At 49.3% G+C, this 21185-nt stretch overlaps 2 protein-coding genes across 2 annotated transcripts in view; one reads left to right on the forward strand and one right to left on the reverse strand.

The window, feature by feature from the left end:
• The first annotated feature begins 421 nt into the window (after window positions 1-421).
• On the forward strand, window positions 422-5380 carry UMPS (uridine monophosphate synthetase). Its single transcript, XM_056536934.1, has 6 exons — window positions 422-643; window positions 2308-2461; window positions 2543-3193; window positions 3261-3436; window positions 4152-4266; window positions 4558-5380. Exons 1-6 carry the CDS (start codon window positions 488-490, stop codon window positions 4737-4739), a joined length of 1434 nt encoding a protein of 477 aa, XP_056392909.1. The 5' UTR covers window positions 422-487; the 3' UTR covers window positions 4740-5380.
• A 2191-nt stretch (window positions 5381-7571) lies between these two features.
• ITGB5 (integrin subunit beta 5) overlaps window positions 7572-21185 on the reverse strand; it is a 55521-nt gene continuing 41907 nt past the window's right edge. Inside the window, exons 11-15 of the mRNA XM_056536937.1 lie at window positions 20057-20279; window positions 17578-17678; window positions 14267-14386; window positions 8615-8781; window positions 7572-8533 (exon numbers count right to left, since the gene is read on the reverse strand). Coding sequence (XP_056392912.1) covers window positions 8411-8533; window positions 8615-8781; window positions 14267-14386; window positions 17578-17678; window positions 20057-20279 — 734 coding nt within the window. The 3' untranslated portion in view covers window positions 7572-8410. The remainder of the gene's footprint in view (window positions 8534-8614; window positions 8782-14266; window positions 14387-17577; window positions 17679-20056; window positions 20280-21185) is intronic.

Consider the following 21185-nt stretch of genomic DNA (forward strand, 5'->3'; position numbering starts at 1 on the left):
AAGGAGGCGTGTACCTCAGATGAGGGCGCGTGTACCCGAGATAAAGGAGGCGTGTACCTCAGATGAGGGGGCGTGTACCCTAGATAAAGGAGGCGTGTACCTCAGATGAGGGGGCGTGTACCCGAGATAAAGGAGGCGTGTACCTCAGATGAGGGGGCGTGTACCCGAGATAAAGGAGGCGTGTACCTCAGATGAGGGGGCGTGTACCCGAGATAAAGGAGGCGTGTACCTCAGATGAGGGGGCGTGTACCTCAGTTGAGGGGGCGTGTACCTCAGTTGAGAGGGTGTGTACCTCAGCTGAGGAGGCGTGTACCTCAGTTAAGGGGGCGTGTACCTCAGTTAAGGGGGCGTGTACCTCCTCTCTTCTCCTGCTCTTGCTGAGGGGAGGAGCGGACGTAATTTCCACCTCACACCGCCATTTTGTTGGAGTCTGCAGTGTCGCGGGTCCCGCACTCTGGTGCCCCCTGGTGTCTGTGCCGGAGAGCGGATGTGCAGCACACGTGGGGAGATGGAGCTGCTGGCGGCGGAGCTGTACCGGGTGCAGGCGCTGAAGTTCGGCAGCTTCACCCTGAAGAGCGGGATCCTGTCCCCCGTGTACTTCGACCTGAGGGTGATCGTGTCCCACCCGGCGCTGCTCAACCAGGTGCGGGGGGAGGAGGGGCAGATATGGGGCAATAGAGGGGGAGGAGGAGGCACTGGATGGAGGGGGCAATAGAGGAGGAGGAGGGGGCACTGGATGCAGGGGGCAGTAGAGGAAGAGGAGGGGGCACTGGATGGAGGGGGCAATAGAGGAGGAGGAGGGGGCACTGGATGGAGGGGGCAATAGAGGAGGAGGAGGAGGGGGCAATAGAGGAGGAGGAGGGGGCACTGGATGGAGGGGGCAATAGAGGAGGAGGAGGGGGCACTGGATGGAGGGGGCAATAGAGGAGGAGGAGGGGGCACTGGATGGAGGGGGCAGTAGAGGAGGAGGAGGGGGCACTGGATGGAGGGGGCAATAGAGGAGGAGGAGGAGGGGGCAATAGAGGAGGAGGAGGGGGCACTGGATGGAGGGGGCAATAGAGGAGGAGGAGGGGGCACTGGATGGAGGGGGCAATAGAGGAGGAGGAGGGGGCACTGGATGGAGGGGGCAATAGAGGAGGAGGAGGAGGGGGCAATAGAGGAGGAGGAGGGGGCAATAGAGGAGGAGGAGGGGGCACTGGATGGAGGGGGCAATAGAGGAGGAGGAGGGGGCACTGGATGGAGGGGGCAATAGAGGAGGAGGAGGGGGCACTGGATGGAGGGGGCAATAGAGGAGGAGGAGGGGGCACTGGATGGAGGGGGCAATAGAGGAGGAGGAGGGGGCACTGGATGGAGGGGGCAATAGAGGAGGAGGAGGGGGCACTGGATGGAGGGGGGCAATAGAGGAGGAGGAGGGGGCACTGGATGGAGGGGCAATAGAGGAGGAGGAGGGGGCACTGGATGGAGGGTGCAGTAGAGGAGGAGGGGGTACTGGATGGAGGGGGCACTGGATGCGGGGGGGGGGGGGTAGTAGAGGAGGAGGGGGCACTGGATGGAGGGGGCAGTAGAGGAGGAGGGGGCACTGGATGGAGGGGGCAGTAGAGGAGGAGGGGGCACTGGATGCGGGGGGGGGGGCAGTAGAGGAGGAGAAGAGGGCAGTAGAGGAGGAGGAGGCACTGGATGGAGGGGGCAGTAGAGGAGGAGGAGGAGGAGGGGGCACTGGATGCAGGGGGCAGTAGAGGAGGAGAAGAGGGCAGTAGAGGAGGAGGAGGCACTGGATGGAGGGGGCAGTAGAGGAGGAGGGGGGCACTGGATGCAGGGGGCAGTAGAGGAGGAGGGGGGCTCTGGATGCGGGGGGCAGTAGAGGAGGAGGAGAGGGCAGTAGAGGAGGAGGAGGCACTGGATGGAGGGGGCAGTAGAGGAGGAGGGGCACTGGATGCGGGGGGCAGTAGAGGAGGAGGAGGGGCACTGGATGCGGGGGGCAGTAGAGGAGGAGGAGGGGCACTGGATGCGGGGGGCAGTAGAGGAGGAGGAGGAGGCACTGGATGGAGGGGGCAGTAGAGGAGGAGGGGGCTCTGGATGCGGGGGGCAGTAGAGGAGGAGGCACTGGATGGAGGGGGCAGTAGAGGAGGAGGGGGCACTGGATGCGGGGGGGGGGGGGCAGTAGAGGAGGAGGAGGGGGCAGTAGAGGAGGAGGGGGCTGCGGTGTTCTTGGGGAGCACAGGATCCTGTAGTATGTATCCGAGCCTCCAGGAGTTAGATACGTGTATCTGACCCTGTGATCACCCTCTGACCCCGTGTCCCTCACAGGTCGCTGACCTCCTCTACCAGACGGCTCAGGATGCCGGCGTACAGTATAACACGGTGTGTGGCGTCCCGTACACCGCCCTCCCGCTCGCCACCGTGATCTGCACATCTCACCTGATCCCAATGCTGATCCGCAGGAAGGAGGCCAAAGATTACGGTGAGTGTTCTGGATCATGTGACCTTGTGGTGTTGGGTCACATGACATCCCGCAGTCGCCTCCTTTATTCTTCTATTGTAGGCACCAAGCGTCTGGTGGAGGGCGCCATCACCCCCGGGGAGACCTGTCTGATCATCGAGGATGTGGTGACCAGCGGCTCCAGCGTCCTAGAGACGGCGGAGGTGCTGAGGAGGGAGGGGCTTCAGGTGACGGACGCCATTGTGTTGGTGGACAGAGAGCAGGGCGGGCGGGAGAAGTTGGCGCAGAGCGGTGTCCGGCTCCACTCCATCTGCACGCTCTCCCAGCTCATGGACGTCCTGCAGCGACTCGGGAAGGTGGACGCCGAGATGGTGGAGAACGTCGGCCGCTTCATCGCCGAGAATCAGGTGACGGCTCCGGTCCAGGCGCCCCTAAGCCCCGCCCTCAGCTACTCTGCCCGCGCCGCCCTCCGCGACACTCACCCCATGGCCAAGCGGCTGCTGCTCCTCATGGAGAAGAAGGAGAGTAACCTGTGCGTGTCGGCCGACGTCACGGACTCTGCGGAGCTCCTCCGGTTGGCTGCGGAGCTGGGCCCCTCCATCTGTTTGCTGAAGACCCACGTGGACATCCTGAGGGACTTCACCCCCGACGTCTCCTCCCAGCTCCGGGCGCTCGCCCATCAACACCAATTCCTCATCTTCGAAGATCGCAAGTTTGCAGATATCGGGAACACGGTGAAGCATCAGTATGAGGGTAATGATCTGTCCTGCCTCCACTCCTGTCCTCCGGGGGGCGCTGTCACATGACTCCTTTTTCACAGGTGGAGTTTTCAAAATCGCGTCATGGGCCGATGTAGTGAACGTCCATGCTGTGCCCGGCCCGGGGGTGGTACAAGGCCTGCAGGCGGTGGGTGAAGAGTTGGGGAGAGGCTGCCTGGTCATTGCTGAGATGAGCTCCAAGGGGTCGCTGGCTACTGGAGGATACACCAAAGCGGCTGTAAGTAATGGCGGCGGGGGTCAGAGGGTCATCAAGGGGACAGATGGGGTCCGGCCGAGCCTTGTCTCCCCATTATTAAAGGGGATATTAAAAATATATATGACTGAGCTGCAGTTCTACAAACAACCTGTGGATAGGGGTGGCGCTGTTTTACTTTCTTGCAAAAAAAAAAACAACACAGCACCACTCCTGTCCACGGGTTGTGTCTGGTACTGCAGCTCAGCTCCATTCGCTTCATTGGAGTTGAGCTGCAGTACCAGACACAACCTGTTGACAGAGATGGCGCTGGCTTTTCAAGAAAGTAGAAAAATTTTGCTTCTTCAAAGCGAAAAACAGCGCCACTCCTGTCTACAGGTTATGTGTAGTACTACAGCGCAGTACAATTCACTTCAATACCACACACAACCTGTCTATAGGGGTGGTGCTGTTTTTTTTTTTTGTTTTTTTTTTTACTACAAGTAAAAAAAAAAATTAAATAATATTCCTACTTCTTTCTTGCAAAAAACAGCGCCATCCCTTTCCACAGGTCGTGTGTAGTACTGCAGCTCATTCACTTTCAATGGAGCCAAGTTGCATTACCACATACAGCCTGTGGACAGGAGTGGCGCTGTTTTAAAAAAATAAAAAAAATTTAAAAAAGTGTTTTTCGAATTCTCTAATATGCAGCTTTAAGATGTCTGTGGCCAATGGTTCTGACCTGACTTGTTTCCCGCAGGTGGCTCTGGCGGAGGAGCACCCCACCTTTGTGTTCGGCTTTATCTCCGGCGGTAAAGTGAGCGAGCGGCCGCAGTTCCTGCACCTCACCCCGGGAGTCCAGATGCAAGCGGGAGGTGAGTGATGTGAAGTTATACGGAAAGAAGATGGATGCCCGGTGCCTGCTTTCCTGCGTGTTTCACCTTCGGGTGGCAGCACGGGGATCAGGTGGGACAAGCCTATCTAAGGACACCAGTGGTCTCTAAAGTGCTGCCCTCCAGATGTTGCAAAACTACAACTCCCAGCATGCCCGGACAGCCGTTGGCTGTCCGGGCATGCTGGGAGTTGTAGTTTTGCAACATCTGGAGGGCCGCACTTTAGAGACCACTGGTGCATAAAATGTGATGACGTCTCTTTGCCTCTCACAGGAGACGCTCTGGGTCAGCAGTACCAGACCCCGCATGAGGTCATCGCTAACAAGAACTCTGACATCATCATCGTGGGCCGCGGCATCTTGTCGTCGAACAAGCGCCTGGAGGCTGCGGAGTTGTACCGGCGGGCCGGCTGGGAGGCGTACATGGCCAGGATCGGCGGTGGTGGCGGTAAATGAGGCTTGTCCCCCTGCAGGTGGCGCCAGAGCTCAGCGGCTGACCTGGAGACTGTTCACACGCGGCAGAAGAGCGCGCGCTTACACCTGCAACTATATCCGGAGAACCGCATATTCCATGTCATTGCGCACGTCTCGCTGTATTAACGATTTATGTTATTTTTTTTTCCATAATGACGGTAGATCGGAAAGTTCTGCAACTTCCTAATAGATGACATTTCCAGGTACTGACAGCAAGCGCAGATCTTGAAATGGAGACATTCAGCGGACCAAAAGTTTAGCCGCAATAACTTCTTTCCGACCGCGCAGGATTCTGCAGACTGGATAACATTGTAACGAACCCTCAGCTGTGAGAAGTATTTTCTTTGGATGGGTGATTATCAGGGTTTCCTAACCAGTTGGCCTCAAGCTGTTGCAGAGACTACAACACCCAGCATGCCAACATATTTAGCAACAGCTGGAGGTCCACAGTTTGGAGACCACTGATCTAGTCTGATGCACTGTAACAAATCCTCAGTCTTGTCTTGACCCCCTGAACTCCGCTCTAGTATAATGTATCACTCCCATCATCTCTTCCTGCTTGTAAACTAGAATGTTCCAGTCACTGAAAGCAATCGGTGATCTTGCGTTGTTTTTTTTTTTTTTTTTTTTTTTTTTTTTTAAATAAGGAAAAGACAATAAATTTGCCAAATCATCCTCTGGGTCTGTGAATCTGTGTTTGGGGGGGGGGGGGGATTACCGCCATTCCTAGCAGAATACACACCGCTATACCCCACTAACCCTGCAATGTCATTCTGGTAGCAGGAAAGCAATGCATACCGCGCCAATCTTGCCATTCGTAATGACGGCGGTGAACTTTGCAACATCGATCTGCAATCTGGATGTGTGATTAGTGGATTTTGTCTATGCAGGTGTTTTCCAACCAGTGTGCCTCCAGCTGTTGCAAAACTTCAACTCGCAGCATGCCTGGATGGCCAACGGCCTCCAATTTTAAAGGGGTACTCCGGTGGAAAACTTTTTTTTTCTTTTTTTAAAATCAACTGGTGCCAGAAAGTTAAACAGATTTGTAAATTACTTTAAATGAAATATTAATCCTTCCAGTACTTATTAGCTGCTGAATACTACAGAGGAAATTTTCTTTATGGAACACAGAGCTCTCTGCTGACATCTCTGTCCATTTTAGGAACTGTCCAGAGTAGGAGAAAATCCCCATAGTAAACATATGCTGCTCTGGACAGTTCCTAAAATGGACAGAGATGTCAGCAGAGAACTCTGTGTTCCAAAAAAGAAAATTTGCTCTGTAGTATTCAGCAGCTAATAAGTACTGGAAGGATTAAGATTTTTTTTTTAATAGAAGTAATTTACAAATCTGTTTAACTTTATGGCACCAGTTGATTAAAGTCTTCCACCGGAGTACCTCTTTAAGGTCTAGTGTGGTAAATGTGACACAGCTAAGTCAACATCCCCCGTTTTGATGGGCAGAGGTGGAGCGGGCGCACTGTGTAATTATCAGTGGGTTGGGTGGGGATTGCAGGACGCAGCCACCGGTGATGTCATCACTACGGCCGCCACTGGGAATGATTAACCCTAACCGGACCGGGAGTGATCTCCCCAATTCCTCCCCAGTATGGGCGGGTGGACACGGTTATAATCTCTGCTTACAGTCACTTAGTGAATACAACCAGGGTGCCTGCAGCTGTTGCAATACTACAGTTCCCAGCATGGCCAAAGTTTTTCTTTTTCTGGAACTTTTTATGAGATCTTTCCAGCAGGGGGCGCTGTGCACCTTACAATCTGCAGCAGAGAAGCCGGTCTGCTGAACGCCATCTGAGTCTATACCAGGGTGCCTCCAGCTGTTGCAAAACTACAACTCCCAGCATGCTAGGAGTTGTAGTTTTGCAACAGCTGAAGGTGCCACAACAGAAATGCACCTGCTGGCGACTATACAGCCTTTATTAATTTAATGTTATTTGCAATGATTTCAGCAGAATATTAAAATATTTCTCTCGTACTAAAAACCCGAAACAGTGAAAAGGAAAAAAAATCCAGGAAAGGCGGTAAAAACGGCGACCAAGGAAAAAAGCCGCACTGGCCGGAAATACAAAAATAATCTGCATAAGAAACGGTGGACCGAGGGGTCTGCGCAACGGTCCGGTCTACAAACATCCTCTGTGGTCAGCATAAAGGGGGCCCCCACATTATACAACCGAATGATAAAATATTATCTAGAAAGAATAGAGCCACCCAAGTCACGTATAATGGTCCCCATACAGCAGTGCCACTGTATTATACTCCAGAGCTGTACTCACTATTCTGCTGGTAAGGTCACTGTGTACATACATTACTTATCCTGTACTGATCCTGAGTTATATCCTGTATTATACTCCAGAGCTGTACTCACTATTCTGCTGGTGAGGTCACTGTGTACATACATTACATTACTTATCCTGTACTGATCCTGAGTTATATCCTGTATTATACTCCAGACCTGTACTCACTATTCTGCTGGTGAGGTCACTATGTACATACATTACATTACTTATCCTGTACTGATCCTGAGTTATATCCTGTATTATACCCCAGAGCTGTACTCAGGATCAGTACAGGATAAGTAATGTAATGTATGTACACAGTGACCTCACCAGCAGAATAGTGAGTACAGCTCTGGAGTATAATACAGGATATAACTCAGGATCAGTACAGGATAAGTAATGTAATGTATGTACACAGTGACCTCACCAGCAGAATAGTGAGTACAGCTCTGGAGTATAATACAGGATATAACTCAGGATCAGTACAGGATAAGTAATGTAATGTATGTACATAGTGACCTCACCAGCAGAATAGTGAGTACAGCTCTGGAGTATAATACAGGATGTAACTCAGGATCAGTACAGGATAAGTAATGTAATGTATGTACACAGTGACCTCACCAGCAGAATAGTGAGTGCAGCTCTGAAGTACTAGGGGCCAGTAATATGTATACAGTGACTCTGCTGTACAGAGATTATACGTGACTGTATAATGTGAAGTCAGAGGTGACACAAAAGAAAACATCCCTTTAAAATAGAAATATTCCCAGTCGATAATGTCTTCTTTCCCAGAGTCCTGAGCGGCACATCTGCTCTGTCTGGAGGCCACACTTACACATCAGCCCTGTCTCCATTATTGCCGCATTATTAGGCAGATTTGCCATTCAGGGCTTCTGGGCTGGACCATTTGACCCCTTGAAGTCCTCAGGTCATCGCCATATCACAGAAGCGGCGCGGTTGTAATGTGTAAATGTCGCGGTGCCGGATTCACCGCTCACTGTGGCCACCATATTTGTTTGCTGTATCCCAAGCAGCATGGGCGCCCATGATGGAGAATCCCGCGTACCTTGACCCTGATTAGTCCCGATCTAGTCACTAATATAAAATCCTAAATCATCTATGTGGCACTTTGTGGGTTAATCTCACGGGCGGCGGCGCCCTCAGTCGGGTTAGGACACGGACCGGCTGGCGGTCGGACTCCTTCAGTGTAGGATCCAGGAGGCGGCCGCTCTAAGTCAGCTGCGCCCGGTAGAAGTCTATAAAATGTGCAAATAAGCCGAATGGCGGCCGTCGCTGGTCCGCTCTGCTGACGCCCACACAGCGCCCTCTAGGGTAGGGTAAGTGCAGCGCTCATCCTGCACCTCAGTCTATATCGTCCGCGAGTCTGAATCCATTGGACGTCCCGTTGTAGGATTTACCCATCATGCTGTACATCTCATCTACGTTGTGGGTGGAGATCGGCTGGCGGTAAAGCGGGTTGGCTGCCTGTTGGGAGAACAGACACATGGCGGTTAATGTACGCAAGATGGCGGCGTGATGGTCACATGATCTACAGCCTTCACTCACCATCTCATACTTGGCTCTGGATCGCTCACTCTGAAACCGTGCAAACTCGCGGCGATCGTGGACGGTCACCAGAAGCTTCCAGACTGCCAGGAGCACCAGACCAACCAGCAATATGCTGCCCACCACCGCCAGCAGCACCGTCAAGGCATCGGGGGCACTGGCGCACACTGTGGGGAAACAAGAAAGAATGGTAAGCAAAACACTGGGTGATTCCCAGCCAGGGTGCCCCCAGCTGTTGCAAAGCTATTAAATAAATATATACATACAAATATATACATATCTATATATTGTCATAAATGTTGTCACCCCTGAAATTTTTCAAGAAAATGAAGTATTCCTCACAGGAAAGGATTGCAGTAACACGTTTTGCTATACACATGTTTATTCCCTTTGTGTGTATTGGAACTAAAACAAAAAAGGGAGGGAAAAAAAGCAAATTGGACATAATGTCACCAAACTCCAAAAATGGTCTGGACACAATTATTGGCCCCTTAGCTTATATTTGGTTGCACACCCTTTGGAAGAAATAAGTGAAATCAGTGTCTTCCTATAACCATCAATAAGCTTCTTACACCTCTCAGCCAGAATGTTGGACCACTCTTCCTATAACCATCAATAAGCTTCTTACACCTCTCAGCCGGAATGTTGGACCATTCTTCCTATAAGCATCAATAAGCTTCTTACACCTCTCAGCCGGAATGTTGGAGCACTCTTCCTATAAGCATCAATAAGCTTCTTACACCTCTCAGCCGGAATGTTGGACCACTCTTCCTTTACAAACTGCTCCCGGTCTCTTATTGGACGACGCCTTTTCCCAACAGTAATTATAAGATCTCTCCACAGGTGATCAATGGGATTTAGATCTGGACTCATTGCTGACACTTCAGAACTCTCCAGCGCTTTGTTGCCATCCATTTCGGGGGCTTTTTGATGTATGTTTGGGGTCATTGTCCTGCTGGAAGACCCAAGATCTCGGACACAAACCCAGCTTTCTGACACTGGGCTGTACAGTGCGACCCAAAATCCATTGGTAATCCTCAGATTTCATGATGTCTTGTACACATTCAAGGCCCCCAGTGCCAGAGGCAGCAAAACAACCCAAAACATCACTGACCTCCACCATATGTCACTGTAGGTTCTGTGTTCTTTTCTTTGTAGGCCTCATTCCGTTTTCGGTAAACAGTAGAATGATTTGCTTTACCAAAAAGATCTATCTTGTCTCATCTGTCCACAAGACGTTTTCCCAGAAGGATTGGGGTCCTCCTGGGTCTCCTCCATAGTGGGGTCCTCCTGGATCTCCTCCATAGTGGGGTCCTCCTGGGTCTCCTCCATAGTGGAGTCCTCCTGGATCTCCTCCATAGTGGGGTCCTCCTGGGTCTCCTCCATAGTGGGGTCCTCCTGGGTCTCCTCCATAGTGGGGTCCTCCTGGGTCTCCTCCATAGCGGGGTCCTCCTGGGTCTCCTCCACAGAGTTTCATTTCATGTAAATGTCTACAGATATTCAAGCTGTCCTGCAGGCTCAGGGAGCATCAGTGTTAGCGCGAACTATCTTTGGAACTTGTTTGGGGCTGCTTATCCACCATCCGGACTATCCTGCATTGACACCTTTCATAAAGGTTTCTCTTCCATCCACGCCCAGGGAGATTATCTACAGTGCCATGGGTTGTAAACTTCTTTATAATGTTGTGCACTGTGCACAAAGGCAAATCTAGATCTCTGGAGATGGACTTGTAACCTTGAGAACCAAAATTGTGGAAAAATATCAACAATCTCAAGTCTCATAAGACAGTTCTCTTCTCCTCTTTCTGTTGTCCATGCTTAGTGTGGTACACACAGACACACAATGCAAAGACTAAGTGAACTTCTCTCCTTTTTATCAGCTTTCAGGTGTGATTTTTATATTGCCCCCACCTGTTACTTGCCCCAGGTGAGTATAAAGGAACATCACATGCTTGAAACATCTTATTTTTCCACAATTTTGAAAGGTGCCAATAATTTTGTCCAGACCATTTTTGGAGTTTGGTGACATTATGTCCAATTTGCTTTTTTTCCTCCCTTTTTTGGTTTAGTTCCAATACACACAAAGGGAATAAACATGTGTATAGCAAAACATGTGTTACTGCAATCCTTTCCTGTGAGGAATACTTCATTTTATAGAAAAATTTCAGGGGTGCCAACATTTATGGCCATAAAACTAATAAATATTATACCGGGAACCATTAAAACTTAGTTTAAAAATAGTGACATTTATCTAAAGAATATAACCATTTCGACCTCCACCAGTATTTGTACAGCACCACAGTTTTTGTTTGTATTTTACCACTGTGATTATTGAAAAAAATAAAATAAATAAATTTATTATATATTAATAAATATATATATATATATATATATATATATATATATATATATATATACACACATATACACACACACACACTCACACTCTCTCTCTCTCTCTCTCTCTCTAATATATACACTGCTCAAAAAAATAAAGGGAACACATAACCAACACAATGTAACTCCGAGTCACTGACACTTGTGTGAGATCCCACTGTCCACTCAGGAAGACACTGATTGACAATCAATTTCACATGGAACAGACAACAGGTGGAAATTATAGGCAATTAGCAAGACACCCCCAATAAAGGAGTGGTTCTGCAGGTGGTGACTACAGACCATTTCTCAGTTCTTATGCTTCCTGGCTGATGTTTTGGTCACTTTTGAATGATGGCGGTGCTTTCACTCTAGTGGTAAAATGAGACGGAGTCTACAACCCACACAAGTGGCTCAGGTAGTGCAGCTCATCCAGGATGGCACATCAATGCGAGCTGTGGCAAGAAGGTTTGCTGTGTCTGTCAGCGTAGTGTCCAGAGCATGGAGGCGCTACCAGGAGACAGGCCAGTACATCAGGAGACGTGGAGGAGGCCGTAGGAGGGCAACAACCCAGCAGCAGGACCGCTACCTCCGCCTTTGGCAGTGCTCCTCCTGCTCCTTGTTGCACAGAGCCCTGCAAAATGACCTCCAGCAGGCCACAAATGTGCATGTGTCCACTCAAACGGTCAGAAACAGACTCCATGAGGGTGGTATGAGGGCCCGATGTCCACAGGTGGGGGTTGTGCTTACAGCCCAACACTGTGCAGGACGTTTGGCATTTGCCAGAGAACACCAATATTGGCAAATTCGCCACTGGCGCCCTGTGCTCTTCACAGATGAAAGCAGGTTCACACTGAGCACATGTGAGTCTGGAGACGCCGTGGAGAACGTTCTGCTGTCTGCAACATCCTCCAGCATGAACAGTTTGGCGGTGGGTCAATAATGGTGTGGGGTGGCATTTCTTTGGGGGCCTCACAGCCCTCCATGTGCTTGTCAGAGGTAGCCTGACTGCCATTAGGTACCGAGATGAGATCCTCAGACTCCTTGTGAGACCATATGCTGGTGCGGTTGGCCCTGGGTTCCCCCTAATACAAGACAATGCTAGACCTCATGTGGCTGGAGTGTGTCAGCAATTCCTACAAGAGGAAGGCATTGATGCTATGGACTGGCCGCCCATTCCCCTGACCTGAATCCGATTGAGCACATCTGGGACGTCTCGCTCCATCCACCACAGACTGTCCAGGAGTTGGCGGATGCTTTAGTCCAGGTCTGGGAGGACATCCCTCAGGAGACCATCCTCCACCTCATCAGGAGCATGCCCAGGCGTTGTAGGGAGGTCATACGGGCACGTGGAGGCCACACACACTACTGAGCCTCATTGGGACTTGTATTAAGGACATTACATAAAGTTGGATCGGCCTGTAGTGGGGTTTTGATTCTGAGTGACTCCATATCCAGACCTCCATGGGTTAATACATTTGATTTCCATTGATAATTTTTGGGTGATTTTGTTGTCAGCGCATTCAACTATGTAAAGAGGAAAGTATTTCAAACGATTAGTTCATTTATTTAGATCTAGGATGTGTTTTCTTAATTTATTTGAGCAATATATATACAGAAATGTCGGAGTCCAGTCCTATCTGGGATATATATCTCCATTTATCTATATATCCCAGATAGGACTGGACTCCGACATTTCTGTCTCAAGCAGATATGTAATGATTACAGGTGAGGTCTGAATAGACACTGGGTCTAACCACAAGAGGGCAATAGAGTGCTTCCTCCACTGGCCTATAAAAAAAAAGGCTCTCAGAGGCTACTTTTGGGTAGTGTACATCTTGGTGAAAGAGCGGTGACTGGTTGACATGCTCAGCCATATGTGCAGGACATCTTGCGGACACGTGTGTCGCCTCTTCTAGCTGTTTGAGAGCCTCCATGTATCCCAACTGTATCCAGGCTGGAGTACTAGAGCCACCATGTATCCCATCTGTATCTCATCTTGTATCCAGGCTGGAGTACTACAGCCTCCATGTATCCCATCTGTATCTCATCTTGTATCCTGGCTGGAGTACTAGAGCCTCCATGTATCCCAACTGTAACCTGTATCCAGGCTGGAGTACTACAGCCTCCATGTATCCCATCTGTATCTCATCTTGTATCCAGGCTGGAGTACTAGAGCCTCCATGTATCCCAACTGTATCCTGTATCCAGGCTGGAGTACTACAGCCTCCATGTATCCCATCTGTATCTCATCTTGTATCCAGGCTGGAGTACTAGAGCCTTCATGTATCACATATGTATCTCATCTTGTATCCCAGCTGGAGTACTAGAGCCTCCATGTATCCCATGTGCATCTCATCTTGTATCCAGGCTGGAGTACTAGAGCCTTTATGTATCACATATGTATCTCATCTTGTATCCCAGCTGGAGTACTAGAGCCTCCATGTATCCCATCTGTATCTCATCTTGTATCCAGGCTGGAGTACTAGAGCCTTCATGTATCCCATGTGTATCTCATCTTGTATCCCAGCTGGAGTACTAGAGCCTCCATGTATCCCATCTGTATCTCATCTTGTATCCAGGCTGGAGTACTAGAGCCTCCATGTATCCCATCTGTATCTCATTTTGTATCCAGGCTGGAGTACTAGAGCCTCCATGTATCTCATCTTGTATCCCAGCTGGAGTACTAGAACCACCATGTATCCCATCTGTATCTCATCTTGTATCCCAGCTGGAGTACTAGAGCCTCCATGTATCCCATCTGTATCTCATCTTGCATCCCAGCTGGAGTACTAGAGCCTCCTTTCTATTGTAGTTTTCCCCAATAATCTCCTTTTCCTCTAATATTGTCATCACTTCCATAGATCATTACAGTCACATAGAAAGTTCTATTTGATTCCAACAACTTCTTCCTGGTGCGTTATGTTTTTTTGTCAGGCAGAAGTAGTAGAGTTGGATACATCTGCAGATGTTATATACTGTCTGAACCCCTCCCCTGAGGACCGACCAATCACCTGGTTCCCCTGTAGATGTTATATACTGTCTGCCTGCACCCACCCCCGAGGACTGACCACTTACCTGGTTCCTCTGTAGATGTTGTATACTGTCTGACCCCCCCCCCCCCCAAGGTCTGACCACTTACCTGGTTCCTCTGTAGATGTTATATACTGTCTTTCTGCCTGCACCCACCCCCGAGGACCGACTACTCACCTGGTTCCTCTGTAGTTATTATTATTTACTGTCTAATTGACCCCAACTCCATGGACCGATCACTCACCTGGTTCCTTCAGTGCAGTCAGGACGGATTTCCCATTCGGGTCCTCGGAGTAGGTGAACCTCATCACACATTCATTCTCCGTCTTGTAGACGCACAGAACGGCCTCAGGGTTGTCCGTGTCTGAAAGACAAAATAAAAGCATAAAGATAACACCAATGACTGTGGGCGGATCTGGGGGCCCCTATTGTAATATATGTTAAATCATAAAGGGCTGATCATCCGGTATGAGTGCTGCTACCGAGGTACGAGGCCCACAGTACCTCCTGCCCATTACAACTGCTGCGCTGCACTCCCATTATGCACCAGTAGGTGTCTCTGTGCGGATGAACAGCGCAGGCGGCAGCTGTCCTCATCTGTGTCTATGGCACACGCCAGGACGAGGCTTCCAGCTTGGCCCAAAACTCTAAACATCAGCAAAACAGAAACATTTGCGCCGAATTCCTGCAGTGACAGCTCCCAGGATTCCTGCCGCGGGAGGGGGAGGGGTCAGCGCGGGATAATGAGCGCAACTATAGGGACACTGGAATTCCAGCACATTCCAGCAGCTTCCTGTCAAGACATATGGAGTCCATTAGGTCAGAAGAGACCGAACAAGCAAGAAGTTAAAAACAAGACCTAATAAAAAAGAAAATAATATATATAGTCCCAGAGACCGCTGTGACGAGGCATGCGCCCGCCGCCACCCAGTACTCTACATGACTGCGCCCTGTGAGAACCTGAAGGGTACGCACTCCATGGCGAGCGGCCACGGTAATATCCACTTCACATTCCTCACCCTCAGGAGCGGCGCACGTCAGTGACATAAATAGGAGAATTAGTGTGCAAACATCTGCTGCAAAACTACAACTCCCAGCATGCATGGACAGCCAACGGCTGTTCAGGCATGCTGGGAGTTGTAGTTTTGCAGCAGAAGGGAAGCCACAGGATCTAGTCCCGTGGTCTGCAAACTGTGGACCTCCAGCTGTTGCAGTTTGGAGACCACTGATCTAGTCTGAAGCATTGTAACAAATCCTCAGCTGTAAGAAGTTTTGTCTTGACCCTATGATCTGAACACAGCAGCACAAATCTCTTTTCTCCACTAGAATGTATCACAATGTAATCTCTGTATCTCACATACAATGTATCACTCCCATCATCCCTGATCCCAGGAGCTCACAATCTAATCTCCTATCATACAATGTATCACTCCCATCATCCCTGACCCCAGGAGCTCACAATCTAATCTCCTATCACATACAATGTATCACTCCCATCATCCCTGACCCCAGGAGATCACAATCTAATCTCCTATCATACAATGTATCACTCCCATCATCCCTGACCCCAGGAGCTCACAATCTAATCTCCTATCATACAATATATCACTCCCATCATCCCTGACCCCAGGAGCTCACAATCTAATCTCCTATCACCTACAATATATCACTCCCATCATCCCTGACCCCAGGAGCTCACAATCTAATCTCCTATCATACAATGTATCACTCCCATCATCCCTGACCCCAGGAGCTCACAATCTAATCTCCTATCATACAATATATCACTCCCATCATCCCTGACCCCAGGAGCTCACAATCTAATCTCCTATCACCTACAATATATCACTCCCATCATCCCTGACCCCAGAAGCTCACAATCTAATCTCCTATCACATACAATGTATCACTCCCATCATCCCTGACCCCAGGAGCTCACAATCTAATCTCCTAACATACAATGTATCACTCCCATCATCCCTGACCCCAGGAGCTCACAATCTAATCTCCTATCACATACAATGTATCACTCCCATCATCCCTGACCCCAGGAGCTCACAATCTAATCTCCTATCATATACAATGTATCACTCCCATCATCCCTGACCCCAGGAGCTCACAATCTAATCTCCTATCATACAATGTATCACTCCCATCATCCCTGACCCCAGGAGCTCGCAATCTAATCTCCTATCACATACAATGTATCACTCCCATCATCCCTGACCCCAGGAGCTCACAATCTAATCTCCTATCACATACAATGTATCACTCCCATCATCCCTGACCCCAGGAGCTCACAATCTAATCTCCTATCATATACAATGTATCACTCCCATCATCCCTGACCCCAGGAGCTCACAATCTAATCTCCTATCACATACAATGTATCACTCCCATCATCCCTGACCCCAGGAGCTCACAATCTAATCTCCTATCATACAATGTATCACTCCCATCATCCCTGACCCCAGGAGCTCACAATCTAATCTCCTATCACATACAATGTATCACTCCCATCATCCCTGACCCCAGGAGCTCACAATCTAATCTCCTATCATACAATGTATCACTCCCATCATCCCTGACCCCAGGAGCTCACAATCTAATCTCCTATCATATACAATGTATCACTCCCATCATCCCTGACCCCAGGAGCTCACAATCTAATCTCCTATCATACAATGTATCACTCCCATCATCCCTGACCCCAGGAGCTCACAATCTAATCTCCTATCACATACAATGTATCACTCCCATCATCCCTGACCCCAGGAGCTCACAATCTATTCTCCCATCATACAATGTATCACTCCCATCATCCCTGACCCCAGGAGCTGACAATCTAATCTCCTATCACATACAATGTATCACTCCCATCATCCCTGACCCCAGGAGCTCACAATCTAATCTATCACATACAATGTATCACTCCCATCATCCCTGACCCCAGGAGCTCACAATCTAATCTATCACATACAATGTATCACTCCCATCATCCCTGACCCCAGGAGCTCACAATCTAATCTATCACATACAATGCATTTCTCTCATCATCCCTGACCCCAGAGCTTACTATCTAATATCCAACTTTTCAGGTTGTGATGGGAGTTGTAGTTTTGCAAACAGCTGTAGGCACACTGGTTGGGAAGCAGTTTTTTGCGCTACCACAATGATTGGTGCATTATAAAGCAGGAGAGGGATGTGCAGTGTGAACGCAGCTCTATGAGTCTTTATAAAGGGTGCGATAAAGTGCAGGACACAATGTATCTGTACAAACCGGTGTTTCCCAACCAGTGTGCCTCCAGCTGTAACAAAACTACAACTCCCAGCATGCCCGGACAGCCGTTGGCTGTCCGGGCATGCTGGGAGTTGTCGTTTTGCAACAGCTGTAGGCACCCTGGCTGGGAATCACTGATCTAGGTCAGGTCACAGTTTTAGCCTTTACCTGTAATTAATCATCATTTTCGTTCATTGACAGCAAACAGTCCATATAAATGTATCTGAACATCTTATAATACAATGAAGCCATCAGGGGGCGCACAGGAGCCTTACCGAGTGTCTCCACCGTGATGATCTCGTCCTTGCAGAGTTTCTGGCAGGTCTGGTTGTCGGCGAGGCGTCCGGTCTGGTAGAGACGACACTCGATACAGTCCCTGAAACAGACGCAGAAATTTACATGTACAGTCATGGCCGTAAGTGTTGGCACCCCTGAAATGTCTCTAGACAATGAAGTATTTCTCACAGGAAAGGATTGCAGTAACACATGTTTTGCTATACACATGTTTATTCCCTTTGTGTGTATTGGAACTAAACCAAAAAAGAGAGGAAAAAAAGCTAATTGGACATAATGTCACCAAACTCCAAAAATGGTCTGGACAAAATTATTGGCGCCCTTAACTTAATATTTGGTTGCGCACCCTTTGGAAAAAATAAGTGAAATCAGTGTCTTCCTATAACCATCAATAAGCTTCTAACACCTCTCAGCCGGAATGTTGGACCACTCTTCCTATAACCATCAATAAGCTTCTTCCACCTCTCAGCCGGAATGTTGGACCACTCTTCCTATAACCATCAATAAGCTTCTTACACCTCTCAGCCGGAATGTTGGACCACTCTTCCTATAACCATCAATAAGCTTCTTACACCTCTCAGCCGGAATGTTGGACTCTTCCTTTACAAACTGCTCCTGGTCTCTTATTGGACGGTGCCTTTTCCCAACAGTAATTATAAGATCTCTCCACAGGTGATCAATGGGATTTAGATCTGGACTCATTGCTGACACTTCAGATCTCTCCAGCGCTTTGTTGTCATCCATTTCTGGGGCTTTTTGACGTATGTTTGGGGTCATTGTCCTGCTGGAAGACCCAAGATCTCGGACACAAACCCAGCTTTCTGACACTGGGCTGTACAGTGCGACCCAAAATCCATTGGTAATCCTCAGATTTCATGATGTCTTGTACACATTCAAGGCCCCCAGTGCCAGAGGCAGCAAAACAACCCAAAACATCACTGACCTCCCCCATATGTCACTGTAGGTGCGGTGTTCTTTTCTTTGTAGGCCTCATTCCGTTTTCGGTAAACAGTAGAATGATTTGCTTTACCAAAAAGATCTATCTTGGTCTCATCTGTCCACAAGACGTTTTCCCAGAAGGATTTTGGTTACTCAAGTTCATTTTGGCAAAATGTAGTCTTGCTTTATTATGTCTCTGTTTCAGCAGTGGGGTCCTCCAGGGTCTCCTCCATAGTGGGGTCCTCCCGGGTCTCCTCCATAGTGGGGTTCCTCCTGGGTCTCCTCCATAGTGGGGTCCTCCTGGGTCTCCTCCATAGTGGGGTCCTCCTGGGTCTCCTCCATAGTGGAGTCCTCCTGGGTCTCCTCCATAGTGGGGTCCTCCTGGGTCTCCTCCATAGTGGGGTCCTCCTGGGTCTCCTCCATAGTGGGGTCCTCCTGGGTCTCCTCCATAGTGGGGTCCCCCTGGGTCTCCTCCATAGTGGGGTCCTCCTGGGTCTCCTCCATAGTGGGGTCCTCCTGGGTCTCCTCCATAGTGGGGTCCTCCTGGGTCTCCTCCATAGTGGGGGTCCTCCTGGGTCTCCTCCATAGTGGGGTCCTCCTGGGTCTCCTCCATAGTGGGGGTCCTCCTGGGTCTCCTCCATAGTGGGGTCCTCCTGGGTCTCCTCCATAGTGGGGTCCTCCTGGGTCTCCTCCATAGTGGAGTCCTCCTGGGTCTCCTCCATAGTGGGGTCCTCCTGGGTCTCCTCCATAGTGGGGTCCTCCTGGGTCTCCTCCATAGTGTCTCATTTCATTTAAATGTCGCCAGATAGTTCGCGCTGACACTGATGCTCCCTGAACCTGCAGGACAGCTTGAATATCTTTGGAACTTGTTTGGGGCTGCTTATCCACCATCTGGACTATCCTGTGTTGACACCTTTCATCAATTTTTCTCTTCCGTCCACGCCCAGGGAGATTATCTACAGTGCCATGGGTTGTTAATGTTGTGCACTGTGGACAAAGACAAATCTAGATCTCTGGAGATGGACTTGTAACCTTGAGATTGTTGATATTTTTCCACAATTTTGGTTCTCAAGTCCTCAGACAGTTCTCTTCTCCTCTTTCGGTTGTCCATGCTTAGTGCGGCACACAATGCAAAGACTAAGTGAACTTCTCTCCTTTTTATCTGCTTTAAGGTGGGATTTTTATATTGCCCACATCTGTTACTTGTCCCAGGTGAGTATAAAGGAGCATCACATGCTTGAAACTATCTTATTTATCCACAATTTTGAAAGGGTGACAATATGTCCAATTTGCTTTTTTTCCTCCCTTTTTGGTTTAGTTCCAATACACACAAAGGGAATAAACATGTGTATAGCAAAACATGTGTTACTGCAATCCTGTCCTGTGAGGAATACTTCATTTTCAGGGGTGCCAACATTTACGGCCATGACTGTATTAATCCATAACACTCCAACTGCTAACCCCCCCCCCCCCCCCCCTGCATAATCTGCATGTTGTAATGGGGGCTGTTTAGGTCTTTACCTTTTTGTTCCACAGGCGTCGGGGCAGGTGGGGCACTTCTCACATGTCTCACCAAATGCTCCGGGCTGGATGCACTGGCAGCGGCCGCACACACACGTTCCTTTTCCGCTGCACATTCGCCCGTCACTGGACATACAGCTGTCCGTCTCCGTGGTGCAGTTACAGTTTTCACCGATGTAGCCGGCGTGACACTTACACTCCCCGCAGTCACATTCACCATGACCTGCAAGACAGAGTGACCCTTATTACCTGGAAATTACATGCTGGCGACATAGACTGCAGCGCTGTACACACATAACACTCCCATCATCCCTAACCACAGACATTATTGTTATCTCCTATCACATACAATGTATCACTCCCATCATCCCTGACCCCAGGAGCTCACAGTCTAATCTCCTATCATACAATGTATCACTCCCATCATCCCTGACCCCAGGAGCTCACAATCTAATCTCCTATCATACAATGTATCACTCCCATCATCCCTGACCCCAGGAGCTCACAATCTAATCTCCTATCATACAATGTATCACTCCCATCATCCCTGACCCCAGGAGCTCACAATCTAATCTCCTATCACATACAATGTATCACTCCCATCATCCCTGACCCCAGGAGCTCACAATCTAATCTCCTATCATACAATGTATCACTCCCATCATCCCTGACCCCAGGAGCTCACAATCTAATCTCCTATCATATACAATGTATCACTCCCATCATCCCTGACCCCAGGAGCTCACAATCTAATCTCCTATCACATACTATGTATCACTCCCATCATCCCTGACCCCAGGAGCTCACAATCTAATCTCCTATCATACAATGTATAACTCCCATCATCCCTGACCCCAGGAGCTCACAATCTAATCTCCTATCATACAATGTATCACTCCCATCATCCCTGACCCCAGGAGCTCACAATCTAATCTCCTATCACATACAATGTATCACTCCCATCATCCCTGACCCCAGGAGCTCACAATCTAATCTCCTATCACATACAATGTATCACTCCCATCATCCCTGATCCCAGGAGCTCACAATCTAATCTCCTATCATACAATGTATAACTCCCATCATCCCTGACCCCAGGAGCTCACAATCTAATCTCCTATCACATACA

This window comes from Hyla sarda, chromosome 8, assembly GCF_029499605.1.
Source record: "Hyla sarda isolate aHylSar1 chromosome 8, aHylSar1.hap1, whole genome shotgun sequence".
In the NCBI taxonomy this organism is placed as follows: domain Eukaryota; kingdom Metazoa; phylum Chordata; class Amphibia; order Anura; family Hylidae; genus Hyla; species Hyla sarda.

What these genes read in the sequence shown, in the direction of transcription:
- UMPS (XM_056536934.1), top strand. Translation starts at nt 488, where the DNA reads ATGTGCAGCACACGTGGGGAGATGGAGCTGCTGGCGGCGGAGCTGTAC. An exon ending in GAAGGAGGCCAAAGATTACG is followed by an intron (nt 2,462 to 2,542) that starts GTGAGTGTTCTG and finishes CTTCTATTGTAG; the next exon opens with GCACCAAGCGTCTGGTGGAG. An exon ending in GGTGAAGCATCAGTATGAGG is followed by an intron (nt 3,194 to 3,260) that starts GTAATGATCTGT and finishes CCTTTTTCACAG; the next exon opens with GTGGAGTTTTCAAAATCGCG.